Raw genomic sequence first — 14,057 nt, 5'->3', positions numbered from 1 at the left:
AAAAAAGAAAAAAGAAAAAGTGGAGAACTGTGATTTGAGCAGCTTCTTTTATGTGTAAATGCTTTAAGTACCAAGATTTGTTGCCCTTTATGGTTAAACAGTTCTTTAATAGTATGAGTAGTATGCCTAGAAATACAGTATATGTACACACCTAAATATCAATTTATCAACAGTCAATAAATGAATTCTTAATCAGAGAATTCAGTTCATACTCTGAAAGTACATGAATTTGGACGCAGTAATGTCAGTGCAGTGGTTATCAATCCTGGTCCTGGTGTACACCAGCAATTTGGGATCTCTCACCTATTTGACACACTTGTTTTAATCAATTAATCAAAGCCACTGTAGTGCAGGACTAAATCAAAAAGCAAACATACTTGTAGAGCCACTGTAGGTCAATATTAACAAACAAGCCTGAAACAGACTTAAAATAACATGTATTTGCAATGACTATATCCTAATGCATCATAGTCAACTTTGTGTACATTTGCAGGAGTCAATGAAACATTAAGTAAGCGTCATCTCACAGAATACACATTATAGGATTTCACAAACAAATGTAGTTTTATTTACAATTGGCAAGTTTAGTTTCTTATATTTAAATGGTGCATCAATAAGCAGCACTAGATACATTCAGCAAAGACTTTTTGTTTTTATGTACAAATAAAAAAATGCACAGACGGCCAACCTTTTAAACAAAACATTAATTTGGCCAAAACAAAAAAAATTCCCATCCATGTTTACCACTGACTGCATGTTAAAATCCTTCCAAACATGACTTACATTTCACAAGTTCTCATCTTCAAAAGACTGAGGTAAGAGGCTGTTTATATATAACCTTAGCTTTACAATTAAAGAGTTTCTGTGCACATTTTCTTAGGAATAATAGAAAAATTTACCACAATAAAGCAGTGACATTCATACATAGACTCATGTGGAAAAATACAGTAGAACATATTCAAATTACACATTACATGATGATACAGTTGACATCAAAATACATACTTCACAAAACTTAAACTGAGTCTATCGTTCAAAAAAGCCTTTGAAGGAGGATAAGTCAGCTTATTGCTACTTCTTTTAAATTCAACTCAGCTGTATCGACTGCTTTGGCTATGACTTCGTTGCCTGGACGAACTGCGACTGTAGGAGCGATATGACCTGAACGTGAAAACAGATATCAAAGAATTAGCTTCAGTGAGGCACATTATCAAATTCACACAAGACAGTTGTGGTAATACGAGGATTTATTTATGATGTACCTGGACCTGCGATCAGAGCTCTCGCTTCTCCGACGCCCTCTTCTCCTGCTACGACTGCGGCTGCGGCTAGAATAACTATCGTAAGACTCAGACCTGTATTTCCAGGAATAAAACGCATAATGCAAAGAATAATTAAATAACACCAAGTTACAAAGTGCATTAATAATTTTGACTCAATGCTCACCTTGATGTGTGGCGACCTCTATACCGACTTCTAGAACGGCTCCTACTGTCTGTGTGACTAAAACAAGATCACGTGCCATCTTAATTATTAAGGAACATTAGACATTGCACATACACACCAATGGGTTTTAAAAAAAAATATATTAGACTGAAGCAGAGATAAATATCTTACCTACGATAACTTCGGTAGGTGCTACTTCGAGAACGAGAGTGCCCTCTACTGTATCTACTCCTGCTTCTACTTCTACTGTAGCTCCTGTGTGAAAAATTAAAACACATACAAAATTGACTTGACCTGAAAGATTGGACATATGTAGACAGGAAAACAATGCCTGTTGTAACCAACCTGGAAGTGTAGGTGTAGCTTCTGGACCTGCTCCTGGAGTGGCTATATGAATGGGACCTACTTCTGCGTGTGGACCTGTGACTGGACACAGACCGTGACTTGTTCTGAGAGTGATTAAGGGATCCAGCTCTTTCTCCTGTTGCTGGAAGAGAGTCTTCTTCACTTGAGCTGTCTGGATTTCTGGGTCTCTGATTTAACCGAGCCGTCTTTCGTACCTCGTCAAAGAGGGATCCTGGACGGACTCTACTCTTGCTCTTGATCTCAATTTTGAGACCCTGAGCCTTTCCATCCAGTTGATCTTGCTGTTTGTTTATTTTCATAATGAAAGTCTTTGTACTGATGGCCTGCATAACATTCATGTCTTTCAAAGGTTTCCATTTATTTTCAACTGCTGTAACAGGACTGTCACCGGGTACAGTTTCCTCTGGCTGACTGCCATGAGATAAAGTAGGTCCAATAGTATTAGAGTTTCCTTTTTCTATTTGAGGTGGAACAAGCACACTACTACTATTCAGAATATTTTTCAGTGGGGACAAGCCAATCGCTTTGGGACCTGGTTGCTGAGCCTCTGGGATGCGCTCTGGAGAACATCTCTCAACTTTATTTGGGTCTCTTGATTTGACTCTTGCCAAGTTAGTGTCTGAAAGATTGGTCTCTAGATCTGTGGTTGGCTTTGGAATCTGTGGATGTCTTTGAGCTGAAATTGCAGTATTGCGATTTAGCTTATTGCGATTAGTTATCTTCCCATTCTCATCAATACTTTTAGAAGACTCTACTGAAAACTTGTCTTCGATAATCTCTTTATCCTGATCCTTATTCTCTGAGACTTTGGGCTTGATCTTTCCAGATTTTGCATGCCTTTTTGCTGCATCACTGACAGAATCAGGATTTGCTACGTATAATTGTTTTGATTGAGTGACTGAATCATCCTCTTCACCTTCATCACCAAACTCCAGTGGAGGCTGCCAGTGAAATGTCTCTTTTGGTTTCTGGTGCTTCTTGGATTTCTTTGCCTTGGTTCTGCGAGATCCTGACCTGGAAGTGTTCTTCCTTTTGTGCTTGTGCTTACGCTTGGCTTTCTTCTTGTGTTTGGAATTTTTTTTGTCTGCAGACTGTTCCTCATTACTTTTTAATAGCTTGAGCATTTCTGCCCCATGGTTTGACCATAAAGGGTCATCATCCTCTGATTCTGAACTAGCCTCTCCTTCCTCTTTTTCAGACACATGCTTGGCATCACCACCTACCATTTTGTTTGGCATTTCAGAGTCACTCTCAGACTCCCAGCAACGAGCCAAAATCTGCCTCTTTTTTGTTTCAGAAAGTCCTTCCTCCTTAACAGGGATTTGGTTGTGTTCTGCAGCAGTGTTCTTACTTGAGTTCTCTCCTTCACTTTCCCATCCTGATGCATTGTTGTTGTTTTGTTTTGCTTTCCTTTGAATGGGGTTCTTGCTTTTCATTGCCACTGCCTGTAGATCTGACAGACAATCAAGTGTGTTTCTCTGTACCAAGGAATCATTTTGTCCGTGGAGAGGACTGTATGGACTATCAGATAAATCCTCTGAGGAGGGAGATGTATATTTGTGGCCACTACCATGATTTGCATGCTTGTCCCGATTTTGGCCATTTTTGTGAGAACTACAATGTTTTCTCTTTTTTTCAGTGGATCCTTCTTTGTTTGAACCACATGATTCTGACCTAGTGCAGGAGGAAGATCGGCTGCCGTACTGACTCAGTGATTTGCTGCTGCTTCTTGATTGACTACGTGACCTGCTTCTGGACAAACTGCTTTGCAGGAGCCTATCAGGAACATTATTGTTACTGCTGCTGAGGCCTTTGTGACTAACAGCCGTGTCTGGCTTTGAAGAGGACATTTTTTCCAGAGGTACATTTGATGATGGGCTGATTAGTGCATTAGAAGCTGGGGCTGATTTTACATTAATCTCTTGGATGCGGACGTAAGAGGGTTTCCAGGGTTTCTGGCCTGGTTTCCATCGAGAGGGAGGTGGACTGTCACTCAAAGGCAAAACAGAGACACTCTCTGAAGATGATGCTGCTGGTGCTTTGGGTTCTTCACCTTGAACCAATCTAGGGACAGGCTTGTCTAATTTGGAAATACCACCCTCTGTAGACTTTGACTTTCGAGGGGATCTCAACTCCTTTCTTTTCCTGGAATGTGGTGGGGTTTCTGAACTATACCTAGATTTTGATCTTGTTCTTGACCTTGTCCTGTATCTAGATCGAGAACGTGACCTAGAATGTGTAACAGACCGCCCTGATCGACTACGACTTGACCTCATGGATGACCGGCCCCGCCTCTCAGACCTTGAGCGACTTCTGGAATAGGATCTGCTCCTGGACTTCGAATAAGATCGTGAATCTTTAGAAGAGCTTGATTGGTAACGTCTCCTTTCTGACTCAGATCGATACGATCTGTGGGAGTGACGCGAGGTTGAACGAGAGTAAGAACGAGAGCGTGATCGAGAATGTCTCCTTTCAGTAGGACCTGAGAGTTTTGACCTTTTACCTGAGGACCCATTCATCTCACCCTCAGACAGAGAGGTCTCTTTAGTCTTGTTCTTTTTATGTTTCTTTGAGTGCTTACGTTTCTTATTTTTCTTCTTGCGTTTGGTTTTCTTTTTTTCTTTTCTGGATTGATACCGACTGGAGTTTACAGAGGCCTCACTTAAAGAATGCTCTTCTGATCTGGACCTAGACCTTGGGGTGTCACTTCTGTCATCCCATCTGTTTAAACAATAGTTACAAAAATTACAGGAAGTACAAATCTTTGTTCCAACAAGGACCGGACAATATGGCCAAAAAATTATCATGATAAAAAAAAATTCTGTTGATATCTGTAATTATGTCAAATCTTTATTTCTTAAAAATGTAAAGGCAGATTTTTGCGTGATCGAGATGGCCAGCAAGTAAACGAGCAGCTCTGTTTTGTTTGCCGCTTAATGTATCTCATACACAGCAGAAATGGCAGCGCTTATAAGTTAGGCAAATTGGTACTGGCATCAGTGTAACGGTCTGCAACACGCAAGCGCAGCATTTTTTGCAAATTGCATAAACATTACATCGAAAATTTATTAAACTTTTGTTATAATTTCATCAAAAAAAATTATATCGCAAAAATTACTGTTATCGTTTTATAGCCCAGCCCTAGTTCCAACCATATTTTTCATAAAAAAGCATATCAAAAGAATATGAACTCGGATAAACCAGAAATAAACTCCTAATATTAGCTTGCCACGTATAAATAATTCTGATGAAAAATACAGTAGATTCATACTTTCATGCATAACATTACATAACATACCTTTCTCCTTTACTCCATCTCTCCACGCTGGGGGGCTGGTAAGCCTTGGTCCTCTGCATTTCCTCTTTCCAGTGTGGGGGAGTCTCACTGCTCCCCCGTTCCCCTTCTGACTCTGATCTGGACTTTGACCGAGGGGGTGTATGGTACCTCTGCAGGGGGAATAAAAAAACAACACTTAATGGATGGTCTATCAAACAGACCAACATTCTCATCAAGCACTTTTTTTAAGAGTCAATGTCAAATCATTAGAATTAGATAATTAGAATTCAACCAACTGATATAGTTTTTTTTTTTTTTTTTTACATGCTTTTTGTTCGTTGTCCTTTGTACAATATCATTCTGTGTCATAGTTTTTTTCTGTATGTGGTATAAATGTAATTCACGACTGTCATACCATAGTTCCGCGTCCTTTGATCTTGCGTCCAGATTTTGTGACAGCTGGTTTGGTGTCATTTGCTGCCACGACCATGTCCTGTACAACCCTATTGTGGGGTGGGGAGGTGGTGAGAGAAGTATCAGTTTCAAGACTCTACCTCTATTGGTTTAAAATATAGCATCAAAACTGACCCATGGATTTCAGGGATGAATCATTAAGCAAGAAAACTAAAATATTAATCACTATGGTTTGCTTGTAACACTTTAAAAATTGACCCAGAGAATTTCAGACATTATCTAATAACTGGGGATGGGGAGGACAAATTCTTGTGATGTTTGAATGAAAAGAGGAACATCTGTTTGTTGAATTGTAGAAAAGACACTAACGTTTTAATGGTCTCCACCTGGGAAGGCATGTCTCTGCGGAGCAGGAAACGGTTTTCTGGCACGGGTGGGATCTCTTCTGGTCGAACCACAGGCTTCTCCCTTTTCACATTTTGCTCAGCCTCACCATCATCTTCCTCTGCCATCTCTCCCTCACCATGACTGTGAATCAGGAAAAACATATATTTATATTATACAACCTAAATAAAGGTCAACCATGGTTACACTGGTTACAGTAATTTACCTTCCATGTACTGCTGTTTTAACTGCGTCTCCCTCCTTCATCTCTTTTCTTTTTCTCTTTGAGTGCTTACTCTTTGAGTTTCTTTTCCTCTTTAGAGATGCACACTTCTTGTCAGACTCTCCTTCAGAGGAGGAATACTGAGATGAAGTCTCTGAGGAACTCTGCGAGTCATCCTCAGAATGGAACGTTTTCCTCCTTTTGCCTTGAAGAACTACAGAAAATACATCAAACTTAGTCAGAAAATGTCCTGAACAGCTGTAATTACACAGAATGTAAATTATTCATTCTCTTTATCTCTGTTTACATTATCAGAGCGCAGAACATGTGATTTTATTAGTTTATTTTGAACGGAGCTTTCTGCACATGGCATGAAATAAACAACATATCCATAGCGACTGGATTATATCACATCACCTGCCATGGTTGGTTAGGGGTAAAACTCAACATGGAGAAGTGATTTGTTACTTGATGCTTTGTCATGTCATGCCTGGCTAGGACACAGTGTGAGTGTATTAAAGTCAGCAGTATTTCAAAGCACCCGTTCTATTTTTAAATACCATATTTAACTGCACAATGCAGTTTATGTGGAGATAAAAAAAATATTCTCCATCAGATACAGACAAGTTCAGACAGCATAGTGACAGGAGGCAGGTCTGCAGCCAAAATTCCTAGTTGGTCTCTCACTCACAGGAACAAGCTTACCATCATTAGCAGACTTTGTAATCAGCTGTCCACAGTCAATCACTCTGACGTCAGCATAGGGTCTGCTGGCTGAGTCGGTCTTCAGCCCCTCGATTTTCTTTATGACCTCAAAGCCCGAGATGACCAGCCCAAAGACCACATGCACTCTAAATTAGACCAACAATCCTTAGTTGCATGAAATTTTGGGATTTAAGAGAAAATCTTGCATACAAATCAAGTAATAATAAATATAAGTTAGAATAAATAAATTATTTCTAAACTCTAAATGAGTATTTTAAAATTACTTTCTTGTAGTTCAAGCAATTTCCTACAGTATGGCTTGAACTACGACAGTTAAATGAAGGCCACTTATGAACGTACCCATCTAGGTGAGGTGCTGTCTTTGTAGTTCTGTTATGAGGCAAATTACATAATGGAGTCCAGGTCATCCAACAGGTACATGTGGGTGAAAAAAATAAACGGAAGAAAATTTAGTCCAAAAAACACACACACACATACACACACACACACACACACACACATTCAGTCTTTCATCAAGAAGAAATTTGAGTGTATCTATTCAAACAAAATTCAAAATTCAGAGTAATTTAAAACCAGCAGTGCTTGCACAATAACATAGGCTGGATGAATAAATACTAATGATGAACAGGGACAGGTCCAACATCTGCCAACATTATGCTGACAAAACCAATTAAACCTGTTCAAAAATATCATAGGGACAACTTCAATTAGAAATCAGTGTGTCCATGGTAGGAAAATACATCCTGTAATGCTAAACTTGAAATACATCAATAATTGAAAGACATCAGGTTCTCTGTAATGGGAGAACAGGTATTTAATGAGATAAAAACATTATTTAAAGATAAGCAAAAGCCAGTGCTAGCTAAAAGCAACCAGAAATACACAGTCAGGAGAGAGAAGCACAGCCTTGGAGAGACACTTTACCTTGGTAGAGCAGGATGCTAGAGTTTCTGCAAATTTTACACAAAAACGGCAAGAGAAAAATTGTAATACATTTGTAGGCAAAAAAGGAATTTCTTTCTGATGTAAAAATATTTCTAAATGCACATTGACAAGGGAAAAGGGAGATGAAAATGCACCTGCATCCCACATGAACATGTACGCTATGTAGAATCTCCAAAATAAAAAGAGTCAGAATATGTATATATATATATATGTGTGTGTGTGTGTGTGTATTTATATATGGTAAAGAGATTGAAGAGGTCTGGGAAAGTTAGACAGTGTGAGCGTGAATAGCAAAAGGTACATAACTAGTGGCCTTTAAAAATTCTATTGAGATGTCTTGTCAATAAATTTGGAACAACATAAGTATGAGAGAATTACACTTGAGCCAAAATTAGAAGCCCAGATGCTCATTGTGTTTTTGGGCAAGCTCTTAAAACAGATACAGGCTTTCAAATGCACATTAATTTAAGTTGCGCCACAGTGCAAAGGCTATGACTGAGCTCTGTAGAAATGATCTTGAACACTAGGGGAATACATAATCTATACATATTGCATGTGTCATTTAATAGTGACCAATCAGTCATATTAAATGGTAAGCAAAAGGTCTGGTGATAAATGGTTGATTCTTTACACACATACACCCTCTGTGAGTCTTATACCAGAATAAATACTACTTACATGAAAAACTGGGACCCATTTGTGTCTTTACCACGGTTGGCCATCGACAAGAGGAAGGCTCTGTCATGTTTGAGAGTAAAGTTCTCGTCTGTTGAAGAGAGATACGGACAAAGAGAGACACTGAGTGCTTGTCGACTGCTTCAAAAAGTCGTGTTAAGGAGAAGGACTGCAGCAGGAAAAGAGATGTTCATGAACACCTGTCATCAGTGATGCTTCTATCCTGCTTCTGAACTCTGAGTGTTTCTTATGCTCCCTTGTGTAAAAGCAGAGATTTTCTGTTCTGAGGGCCACTAAAACAACTACAGTTTACATTAAAACTGTTTATGCCAAATTATTTCTAAAATGGATAGTTCACACAAAACTGAACATTATTTTTTTACACATTCTCATGACATTCCAAACCAGGTGATTTACTTCCTTCTATAGAGACCATGAACAGAAAAAAATATTCAATGCAACTTCTGGAGCTTTTAAGCTTCAAAAAAGATGCAAAAGCTCCACAAAGGTTTTATTAAAAAAATAGTGCTGTCAAACCGATTAATCGCAATTAATCAATTCTAACATACAATTTTGTTTATATATAATGTGTATGTGCGTGTGTAGTGCACACACACAGACATGCACACATACATATTACATATACAATATATAAAAATATAATATATAAACACAAACTCGAATCGATTAATCGATTTGACAGCACTTAAAAAGTATTGTAAAAGTTTATTGCAATTGCATAGAAAAGATTGACCTGCACATTATTAAAATTTTCTCGTTCTATTTCACTGAATATAAAGTCATGTATATCTGGAATGACATGAGAGATGAATAAATGACAATATTTGGGTGAACTAATACTTTTCAAGAGTATTGTATTGCATGACAAGCCATCCTGGAACAATTAAGAAAGAAACAAAATAAAACAACAAAAAAAGAAAAGTCAGTCAACCAAATCAATTTCAAGGTCCACTTATCCATGAGCACACTGTGCAGTGTGGACGTTTTTGTCATGGTTCACATATGGGATTGGGAATAGGGAATGTTTAGTCTGCATTGTGTTACTGCACTGTGTACATCTCTTACCTTCTCATTTTGCAAAAGACCACAATCTCTATAAATAAAAGAATATGTTGAAAATTTTAGGCAAGAAGACTGGACCTTTAAATTAATAAATAGCCCTTAATCTCCATGCTGACTCAAAAAAGAAGATCATTTTAAGATCACAGAGACAAGATTCTCAGCAACAGCGAGATAAAAAAATAAAACAATGGCTGGTAATTCATGCACAGAACTGGGATGCCCATTCAAAAGTCATGCAAAAGATGTTAAAACAATCAAATTAAGGAACCTTGCTAAGGTTACTGAGTGCTTGATAAAGAACAGATCGATCTGAAGATGGCTTACCTTCAAAGAAACCACCATATATAGATTCTCCTCCTCTTCCATTGCCTAAGCAAAGAAACGCACATTCATTTATAAGCACACAGACAATTGAGTATAATTAACCAACCATCTCCATATATCTGAGTCAGTTATGAGTATGGCTGCACATACCCTCCGTGAAATCACCCCCCTGGATCATGAAGTTCTTTACAACTCGATGGAAAGTTGAGCCTTTATAGCATAATTTTTTTCCTGTAGTTTTGCCACTGCCTTTCTCGCCTGCAAGCAAACCAAAGAATTACATCATTTCTGATTACTTTTATATAACAAACCTGGTATGTGCAGCTCAGAAATGAGCTTGTGTACAGAAATTCACATAAATCAAAGCAAAGGCCACAGACTAAGCTTTTAAAAACGTGGACATACTTAAATTAATACTAATACTGTAAAGTACTGTACTCTGAATTGAAAAACTGGAATCTGTTCTAAAGTATACAATTACATAGACAGCAAAAGGTTAATCCAATCAGATCAGCATGGAAGAGATTCCGATAAAACCGAAATGAATACGGGTGGGTGAGGGTGTGGGTGACATGGGGATTGGTTTATGCAACAAAACAGTCAGCTGAAGGCATGAGTCTCTCATTTCAATCTCAGCTGGTGAGAAAAAAAGATCCCTGCACTGACCCAAAGCACTACCAACTTTAATTTATGACCAAACCATCTCAACGCAGACTAACGCAGCTTCTGTCTTCTAGGAACAGGCTGTAAATACAGCTTTGGTTGATATACAACCAGGATTTAGTCACCTTATAAAGGTTTATTTTTGTGCTATATCCCTATAAGCTTATGCTTGTGTACATGGACACGAATTGTATCGGAGCTCTTTACGCGTTTAAAGACCCAGTCTAGGTAAAACAACTTGCTGTAGCATGTTAAGCAATTTCTGTCAAGTAAACGTACCAGTGCACAGCCAAAGAAAGTTTTTGCTTGTCTTGGGACAAACGTCTGAGAACAGTTGAAAGACAATTCGTCCAACTAGAAGAAAGCAGAAGGAAACGTTATACTCGTGGATCAGAAATGTAAAAGTTTTAAGTTTGCTGATAAAAAAAAAGAAAAGATTAGTTAGATTAATGTGACTATAACTGCAATACAATTTATAGCTATCATTTTAGGTTGATTTCAGTGAGGCAAACGGCAACACCTCATTCATATTCAAATACAATTTTGTATTACAATACAAGGCCTATCCAATTAATTTATATGTGATAAAATTAATATAAACAGGGTGTTAAAACATTTGCTTTGTAAAATAATGGGTGTAAAATCGCTAAAAAAGAGGTTTTGGCTTTATGAAGCAGACGTCTCTCTTATAACACATAATTAGTTGTAGACTGAGGTGAAATCCAGACTTTTTTAGTACACACTACTCTGTGGTTCATTAAAACAGCCCTGCAGGTCAGGGTGTGGACTACCACAACAGCTTCTCACTCACTGGCACGTGAATATTAACTGCCATTAGCCAAGTACTTATAAAACATGCACATATAATACTTCGCTTTCTTTATTAGGCATTTATTATTAGCTGGTTTAAATCTTCATCCTTTGTACAAGCTCCATAACTTAAAAATTTCAGGTCAAAAATGCTTGAAGTTAAAGATAACTACTCTAAGCCCCTTTTAAATGTAACTATTTACAACATTTGATCAAAAACACTAATGTTGACTGCTAAAGATAGTTTCTGTAGTTGATTTTGAAATACAATGCCTAACAGATGTAAATAATAACCTAAAAGCAAACATTTTAAGCATTTATCTATCAAAACTTGTACTTTTAACTATTTGACCTTCACACAACATCATTCAGAACAGCCAAACAGCAATGATTGTCACATCTTACCTGGTTCTCTGTTGATTTCCACATCAAAATAGCACTGAGGGCGATCTTTTACCCCCATTTTGGAAAGAGTGGGCTTCCTGTAGTGTAAAATCACAGCAAAATTCAGTTAAATGCTGTATTCCTTATCACCGAAATACAAAGAAATACATTTGTCAGATATCTTCCAGGATATTGTTTCTCTCCAGTTTCAGGTGGATCCTGATGTGTAAGTGAACAGAAAGTCAGACACTGAGATTGGGGAAGTGTTTCGGTTATCCAATGAGATGCAAATCTCCATGCATGCCCCTCCAACCTCAACTTCCTTCCACCCCCTTTTTTGAGAACTGCTCTATCTGTCACCGGGTGATGAATGAGACATTGTTGCTGTGATGTGTGCTGTCATCCTGAATTAGGAACCCTGGTTAAACCAGATGTGTGCTATCTTTCAGCTAGAAACTTCTCTATAGGGTGGAGCTCCAAATATAGTTTAGTGGGCCAAACAGACTAAAACAAGAACGAGGCACGTAGGTAAAAATTGATGGGAAATATTAACACCTTTATCCTGTCACACAGCACTGACTTACTTTCCCTCGAATCGCAGACAATAAAGTCTTTTAGCTGAACAGAGGAATGACTTGCCAACAGATTAACACAACATCTCAAATTACAAGAAGGGAATGAAGTTATTGAACTTCCTTAGGGCACATATTATATTACAGCTACAGAAAATGTCATGCCAGCTGCTTTCCCATATCAAAACAACTCAGTTTATCAGTCCTCTAACTGCTGCCTGGTGAAATGGCAAATGTCAGAGTGAATGTCACAGGGGGAAAAGGAGGACAGTTTCACGTGTTAGACCTGGAAAACACTTTAAAACACAAGAAATACACCCCAGTTCCACTTAAGTCATTATACAATAAACACACGCTCGATCACTTCTTTTAAATTAAGATAGATTAAAACAAAGGTGTATTTTTTTAATAAGCATAGACTTGTTGTTCAATAGACTTCCGCGGTGTTAGAGCACTTATTGCAACACCTACAAACAATAATGCAGGCTTAATCCATTCTCAGACATCTTACATAATGTAGATCAGGCACACTTCCAATCTCCTATTGCACTTCATAATATTATAACACGTGTATTTACTATAGTATGGCAGTAGCAGTCATGTAGCAGCTAGGGGTTCAAATAAATGTGCTAAACCTTGACTAAGGAAAACGCCCGTTCAAAAAATATGCACGTATGAAAGATTACAATAAGTATGATTATGATATCAATTAATTAACTCAAAATGAACCACAGTGTTTCGGAGAAACTAAAATGAGGTGCCCGTTCGTTGAAAATATTAGCCAATTGCTAAAGACATTAGCACGGGTAGCTAAAACACCACCTCATGACTGAGGTCAAACTAAAACAATTTCTACTTACAATTATTATTTAAAAAAAGCATAACTGTAAATAATACATGTTTAAGTTTTGGCCAAAAGTCGTTTGATTGCTAGCTGGCTAACGTTAGCATTGTTTACCAAAAGCGAACGACGCTTTATAAGAACCTATAAACGGCATCTTCAGTGTTAAATTATTACATAAAAACATGTACGACTCAGATATAGTATTATTCATGTACTGACACAAACATATATTTTTGCACTTACCTGTATAGATAGTTAAAGGGCAAAAAGCTTTTAACTAACTAAACCCGCTCGATCGGCTGATCGCTGTAGCTCCTACTGTGTTGCCAGATATCTCAGGAGATTCGGGCGTTTTTGCTAGAGAGGTGTGGTTAAGGGGTGGCTCGTGGCTGGCTACTTGTGTATGAATTATGAAGAATTTATTAATTTCCATATCCACCACCACATATCCTCCCTCCTCTACGGAACTGTATTCTGTAAATAATCCCCCTAAAACCTGCATATTTATAGGTCGCTGTATGAAAAAATCCCAAAGGCGCTTATAAAAAGTTGACATGGCAACACCGCTTTTCTACTTTCTATTTTGCTTTTTTACACTGAGATTCTGCACAGCCGCCGACTATCGACGGAAACCCACCACAGCAATTGCAAATTGTTCTTCTTCCTCATTGAAAATATCGATAATGATTTATATCCGTTTATATTATTTATGTTATATTTGTTGAAAATTGAAAATATATTTGTTTAAAGAATGTTTTATATTACATATTTATTTTAATATTAAATATATTTAAAATATTAAATATATTTACTATTTTCATATTTATTTACTTTGTATCTGTGCTCTCTGTAAATAGAACACATTCACATAAACCAGCATTTGACATTTTGAAATTGATCTTCAGTAATGTAAGGACTTTT

General features: G+C 37.7%; 1 protein-coding gene across 2 annotated transcripts; it reads right to left on the bottom strand.

Moving 5' to 3' along the window:
* Window positions 1–545: 545 nt before the first annotated feature.
* Window positions 546–13,445, bottom strand: nktr (natural killer cell triggering receptor). 2 transcript variants are annotated; one of them, XM_079862886.1, is made up of 17 exons: window positions 13,380–13,445; window positions 11,742–11,818; window positions 10,806–10,880; window positions 10,014–10,121; window positions 9,864–9,908; window positions 8,460–8,547; window positions 7,176–7,205; window positions 6,816–6,961; window positions 6,114–6,324; window positions 5,873–6,031; window positions 5,505–5,592; window positions 5,111–5,259; window positions 1,792–4,533; window positions 1,618–1,701; window positions 1,447–1,503; window positions 1,263–1,355; window positions 546–1,161 (listed from the first exon to the last, which is right to left on the bottom strand). In XM_079862886.1, the coding sequence occupies exons 2-17, from the start codon at window positions 11,797–11,799 to the stop codon at window positions 1,092–1,094; spliced, it is 4,203 nt and encodes a 1,400-aa protein (XP_079719012.1). In that variant the 5' UTR covers window positions 11,800–11,818; window positions 13,380–13,445; the 3' UTR covers window positions 546–1,091. The 2 variants fall into 2 exon arrangements, with proteins under 2 accessions (XP_079719012.1, XP_079719013.1); XM_079862887.1 differs by lacking the exons at window positions 10,014–10,121; window positions 10,806–10,880; window positions 11,742–11,818; window positions 13,380–13,445 and adding an exon at window positions 9,543–9,570.
* Window positions 13,446–14,057: the final 612 nt, after the last annotated feature.

The sequence above is a fragment of the Squalius cephalus genome (genome assembly GCF_949319135.1).
Source record: "Squalius cephalus genome assembly, chromosome: 25".
NCBI lineage: Eukaryota > Metazoa > Chordata > Actinopteri > Cypriniformes > Leuciscidae > Squalius > Squalius cephalus.
Note: the sequence above shows the minus strand (reverse complement) of the source record. Positions and strands in the feature narration are given on the sequence as shown.